At 37.9% G+C, this 6,412-nt stretch overlaps 1 protein-coding gene and 1 pseudogene across 1 annotated transcript; both read right to left on the reverse strand.

The window, feature by feature from the left end:
* Window positions 1-957, reverse strand: LOC148676455 (olfactory receptor 6N1-like). The gene has a single exon (XM_088644429.1). It carries the CDS (start codon window positions 955-957, stop codon window positions 1-3), a length of 957 nt encoding a protein of 318 aa, XP_088500555.1.
* A 3,801-nt stretch (window positions 958-4,758) lies between these two features.
* Window positions 4,759-5,700, reverse strand: LOC148676456 (olfactory receptor 6N1-like; annotated as a pseudogene).
* Between the last annotated feature and the right edge of the window lie 712 nt (window positions 5,701-6,412).

Below are 6,412 nucleotides of genomic sequence, written 5' to 3' on the forward strand. Positions count from 1 at the left end.
TCAGAATGAAAAAACCCTGCCCCTTTTCAGGGTTTTAAGCAAACTGTCCCTGATCTCTTTAGTCCGCAAACAATAGATGATGGGATTCATGAGAGGAGGGAAGACATTCTGAAATACTGCTGCCATGATGCGCAAATCTGATGAAGCTCCAGGTACCCTGTAGGAGATGTAGACACCTGCTGCGGTGAGGAAGAAGACAGAGATGACCAGCAGGTGTGAGGTGCAGGTGGAGAAAGCTTTGCTCTTCCCATCACAGACAGAGATCTGGAACACTGACTTTGTAATCATCACATAGGAGAACAAGATCAGGAACAGAGGGACGAGGAGCACACACAATGCAATAGTCAATCCCAAAATACTGTTGATGACAATATTAGCACATGCTAATCTGAGAACTGAGGAATGATCACAGAAGCAGTGGAGAATTTTGTCAGGTCCACAGAAGGGGAGCCTCACAGCAAGTATTGTAGGAATCATCATTGCAAGAAATCCCCCAACCCAACACCACACAACATGTTTAATGGCCAGCCTGTTTGTCATTTTATTAGGGTAGTGCAGTGGATTACAGATAGCTAAATATCTGTCATAAGCCATAACTGTGAGAAGAAATCCTTCAGCTATACCCAAACTCATGAAAAGGAACATCTGGATAAAACAGGAATCAAACGAAATTAAGTTTGAATCAAACATGAATATAGCTAACATTTTAGGAACAGTGATGGAGGGGACAGAAATATCTAAAATTGCCAGATTACAGATCAGTGTATACATGGGAGTATGCAGGGATTCATCAAAGACAAATATGAATATGATCAACAGATTTCCCAATACAATAATGACGTAGACTACCAGGAATACAGAAAACAAAATAGATTTGCTCTCTTGGTCTTGCAGTCCGGGGAAACCAATGATGATAAATTCTGTGACTGATGATCCTGTGTGGTTTGTTGCAGACATGGCTGTTTAAAAAAAAATACACAAATCACAGGAAAAAAAGAAGAGAAACTCTTAAAAGCAATATTTAGATTTAAATTAAACTTCAAATAACCTAACCTGGTTTATTTAATTGTGTTTCATTTTTTTACAAATTATATACAAAAAGCATTAAGAATATATAACAATACTGATAGCTATCTATATATAGGAACACATGTACAGTAGTTTCCAGTTTGTGAATTGTTGACCTCAGTCAAAAGAAAAGAGAATCCTAATGCAATTAATTACATATTACATTTTGGTAGAATAAAAAAAAAATATATATTATAAATGGTACTGTGATGGAAATCAGTAATGGAGAAGTGGAAAGGTATATTTTAACCGTTGAATAATTTTTACATTTTAATTCTGTAGAAATCAACATCCTCTATTAAAATATCTACCTATTGGAGTAGGAGTGAAGGAACATTTATCACCCTGTCAATGGTGGTAAGGTCTTTTAGGAAAATAAATATGTTTCTTCTGGGTAATTCTCCACTTTAACAAAAGAAAAACTGATTCAGAAAATTAAATAGTTTCAAAATGTAGGAAAAATAAGTATTTGGTAATATTGCTAAAGCAGTTTTATAGTTCAAATGTTCACCAATGTTGGTCTAGCATGTAAGAATGTTTGCCTTCATGCTGAGAATCTTACCTTTTGCAGATCGCAGAAGGTCAGTATAGGAAATAGGATTTAGAGTGAGATCCAGTTTTTATTGTTTTCTGGTCTCTTAAGGCATCTTCATAGTCTCATTAAGGAAGTAATAGTGACTGTTGGGAGGATTACTGGCAGCCCTAGAGCAGAACATCCTCAAGGAAAACTTGCTGCTACAGAATAAGAGACTCACATGAATGTGAAGTGAATGAATTCACACTGTAGCAAATAGTTTTGCTACAATGAGGATAGTCTTTGTTTATTTCAGGATATATATTTTCAAAAGAGTTTCCAGTCTACTCTTTCTTTTCCTGCTTAAGTCTCCATTTTGAAATGTGTATATACAGTGTCCCCTGGAGGACCAGACTAGGTATGCACCTATTGCATAGTTCTATTGTGACAGAAGGGAAAAATAAATGGATTGTCTTTTTGTTGCATAAATCAAGCTACCTTTAATAAAGGTAAATTTAAAAACCTTTAATAAAAGGTAAAGAACAAGGACTTGAGTGTTACAGATGAAACCATTTACAAATACACTATATTATAAATAGTATAATACAGATAATACATATAGTTGAGGTCTGCTCCTTCTCAGATGTGCTTGTCCGCACTCTACTACACCACAAGGCCACACAGCAGGTCACAACTGGAAGCTCACCAGCCTTCCTCATGCTTGGTCGTGAGCTACAAATGCCCCTGGACAGGCCCTGGGCATATCCAACTCCAACCCCTTTGGCAAGCGCCCACAGCACGATGGCAGAATGCCAGCGCCAGATGAAAAGGTGGTATGACAGGTCACACAGAGTGAAGCTGCCTGGAACTGCTGTCCAGGATAGGGTACTGATCTAACAAACTCATTGGCAGCATATGCTCCAGACTTTTGGTCCTTTCCTTTACAGATCGTAGAACAGTTGGGCCCTGCCACCTTCCACCTCTCTGACGGGTCTCAATGGCAGGCCAGCTGTCTCTGCAGAGTGATGACGCCCACACACCCTGTTACTGAAGCCGATTCTGCCCCTGCTGGACTGCCAGTCAAAGTTGACTTCCCTATGGGCTGTCTGTTCCTGTGGAAGAGTGGCCTATAGCCCATACTCCACGGCCTGCCAGATTTAAGGACTTTATCACAGACTTTTAAAGACTTTCACTTGTGTTTGTCTCACCTACTTCCAGCCATCCTTTCTTTTTTTTTGGAAGAGCTGTTTTCTTGTCATCTTATGAGGAGATGGGAAAATTAAGATCAGCACACAGCGTCCGTTTGTGTTTATGACACAGTTATACTTATGTTTTAGGGTTACTGCGTTATGGTACTTAGGTGCCTTGGTGGGTTTTTGCTGTCCTCTGTCAGTTAGTAGACATGCACAATAAAGAGCAGATGTCTGCAAAACATGTCTTACTCCCTGGTGTACTGTGGTTTCCGCTGTGTAACAGATACATGCTCTGATAAGCAGTCACATAGTGTTTGTTTAATAGTGGTGAGAGTGATCACTGATATTGAGTCAGTAGTGACAAGAATGTAGAATAAGAATGTAGTTGCTTTTGTGAGCATTGTAATTTTCAGTTTTCAATGAGAAACTAAAATAAGCCGTGCTAGTAGTGCAATATAGTGTTGTTGAACATGAATGATGTGTAAAAGCAAACTCACTCAAAACCTTTAATGCATCACACATAAATATTTCATACAGATAATTGGATACAAATGGTAATAAGGTCTTTAGAACTGGTCTCTTAAGTATATTTGTCCTTTATTTGTCCTTTATTGTTATAATTACAGAACTACTGTAATTTGTTAAGGTAATAAAACTATGCAAAATGTAACAAATGAGCTTGCAAGGCATCATGGGTAGCAAAATAGTTTGTATTTCAGGAGAACAACATGAGTAACACAAATTTAACTACAGAAAAGTTACATAACTGCAGCAGTTCCTGAATTTCAGAAAAGGTGTGTGTGTGTGGGGGGGAGCTCACAAGTGGTGCATATTAAGATTTGTTAAGGAACAAGTAATAGGTTTATTCCATGCTGAAAAAAAGAAGAAAGAGAACACAACGTTTCGGCCATGGAGCCTTCTTCAGGTGTAAGAGAGACAGGGCAGTAGGCAAAGGTAAAATGGCGGGAGAACAAAGGTTGGGAGGGAGGAGGAGTGAGAGGTAGGAGCAGGGGACAGAAAGAGAGGCCAATCAAGAGGTGTGAAGTCAGAATGGGTGCAGAGAGATGTGAAATGAAACTTCCAATGAATGGAGAAAATTTAAAAGAACAGTAGTCTGTCGTTAAGAGAAGGGAGAATAATTTTGGTTTCAGTGGTCTTTCTGATGTATGAGTTTGGAAAACCGTCTTTGAGAACACAGACGGAGACATTAGAGTGGTCGTGGCCATCAGAGGTGAAATGAGAAACAATGGGCTTGGAGAGATCTTTAATCTTCACAGCCCTGATGTTAAGATTTGTTTACAGATTTAAGCCCACATGGGAAGACTCTTGAGAGTCTCATGTATCCTGTGTGTGACTGAGCAACATGAAAGTGAACAGGAGTCTGGCCCAAGGGTGACCTAACTGACTAACTTTCTAGCCTGTCTAGTAACTATCCATTCATAAATATGTTTTGGAATGAAATTTTGCTCATCTTCAAGAAAAGCCTATTGCTGTTGTTAAAAAAGTGAGTTGGAAACAAAGATAACCTGTTAACTTTTTTTGTCCTCCTTTCTTTATTGTAATAAAGAAATCTCCATCTCTTTACCAGAGTCATGTGCTCTACTAAGAAAAGGGTCTAAAAGATGGTAATTACAATTTGCAAATATTAAATAATGGAAAAAATACAAAGATAAAAATTATATTTTTATTTGTGCTTCTCTTTTCCAAGCAGACTGTGCTTAACTGGTTAAGGATATCATTAACAGACCTCTTGCTCTATATTCACCTGATTCTTCAAGGTTATTGCATTTGTTTTGAGCTCTATATGGTAAAATTCATTAAATATTTTGTATATTATATAAATATTTTTTGTAATTCTTCAATTTTGGGGATAAATCAGTGAAGGTTAACACAGAATAACCATGTCTTCTTTGACAATACATATCTTTTACTGTTAATGATTTCAATCTGGGAGTGCCAAAGTTTTGAAGGGACTTTTTCTTTTCACCTTGAGAGGGGCAAGGCCCTTTTCTCCATTTTTAACCAAACTGGTCCGGATTTCTATCATTCTCAGACAGTAGATAATTGGATTCACAAGGGGAGGTATAACATTTTGAAACACTGCTGCCATGATGCGCAAATCTACTGCTGTCCCAGGAACCCTGTAGGAAATGTAAATACACGCTGCTGTGAAGAAGACAGAGATGACCAGCAGGTGGAGAAAGCTTTGGTTCTCCTGTCTGAGCTGGAAATCTGCAGCACTGACTTAATAATCATCACATAGGACAGCAATATCAGGAACAGAGGGATGAGAAGAACACTCAATGCTATGGTCAATCCAAGAATGCTGTTGATGACAATGTTAGCACAGGCTTACCTAAGAATGGAGGAATGATCACACCAGCAGTGGAGAATTTTGTCAGGCCCACAGAAGGGGAGCCTCACAGCAAGAATCGTAGGAATTGTCTTTGCAAGAAATCCCCCAACCCAGCACCACAAAACATGTTTAATGGCCAGGCTGTTTGTCATTTTGCTAGGGTAGTGCAGTGGGCTACAGATAGCTAAATATCTGTCATAAGCCATAACTGTAAGAAGAAAACCTTCAGCTATACCCAAACTCATGAAAAGGAACATTTGAGCAAAACAAGCATCAAATGAAATTATGCTTGAGTCAAACATGAACCTAGCTAACATTTTAGGAAGAGTGATAGAGGGAATGGAAATATCTAAAATTGCAAGACTGCATATCAGTACGTACATGGGAGTGTGAAGGGATTTGTCAAAGACAAATATGAGTATGATCAACAAGTTTCCCAATACAATTATGAGGTAGACTACCAGGAATACAAAAAACAGGATGGTTTTGCTCCCCTGGTCTTGAAGCCCAGGGAAACCAATAATGATAAATTCTGTAATTGATGATCCCGTGTAGTTAGTCGTAGACATTGCTTCTTTATAAAACAAATTCCAGTGAGGAAAATTCCTGAGGACCCTGTAAAAGTAACAACTAAATTAAAAATTAAACTGGAAGATATGAAATCAAGTTCTTATATTGCAAACTTTGATTCTCTTTGTTCTTAATGTTTAACAAAATATGGAGTATTTGAAAAAGTGATGTTTGCAAACCTTAATTTATAATAATATTATAAATTATACATTTATAAATAATATTTGAAGACATCCAGAGATAAAGTAACATCCATTCCACATTATGACCAAATATCAATGTTTGCTTTCCAGGGCTCCAGACTGCGACTGAAATGGTCGAAAATGCGACAAAAAAAATAAGAATTTTCAACAATAATTGAAAATCTATACTACATTAGCGTCACACACCAAAACTTTATGTTATTTTATGTCGATATGTGGTCAAATTTAATTTGGTGATGAGGCGTTACTTAATTACATTTACACGCCTTTAGGTCCCTTCGTCACAGCACACTGCAGCGACTGGTGGTTAAAACTAAAAGTAGCAAGCTAAGAAGAAGGTACTGCAAACGTTCCACACGCTAGCTGATCTGCTAACAACGGTGAAGCGTAAAATTACAGACTTTTGGATTAATTAGTCAACGGCCATTTCAGAACTTCGTGGCTTCAGTTATTTGCTTGGCTTAAGTATGAAAAAGTTAAACAAATGATGTATTGCGACTTTTGTTGT

This window comes from Lepisosteus platostomus, chromosome 2 (genome assembly GCF_059453375.1).
Source record: "Lepisosteus platostomus isolate fLepPlt1 chromosome 2, fLepPlt1.hap1, whole genome shotgun sequence".
Classification (NCBI taxonomy): domain Eukaryota; kingdom Metazoa; phylum Chordata; class Actinopteri; order Semionotiformes; family Lepisosteidae; genus Lepisosteus; species Lepisosteus platostomus.

Coding starts and splice junctions, on each gene's coding strand:
- LOC148676455 (XM_088644429.1), bottom strand. CDS start 957: ATGTCTGCAACAAACCACACAGGATCATCAGTCACAGAATTTATCATC.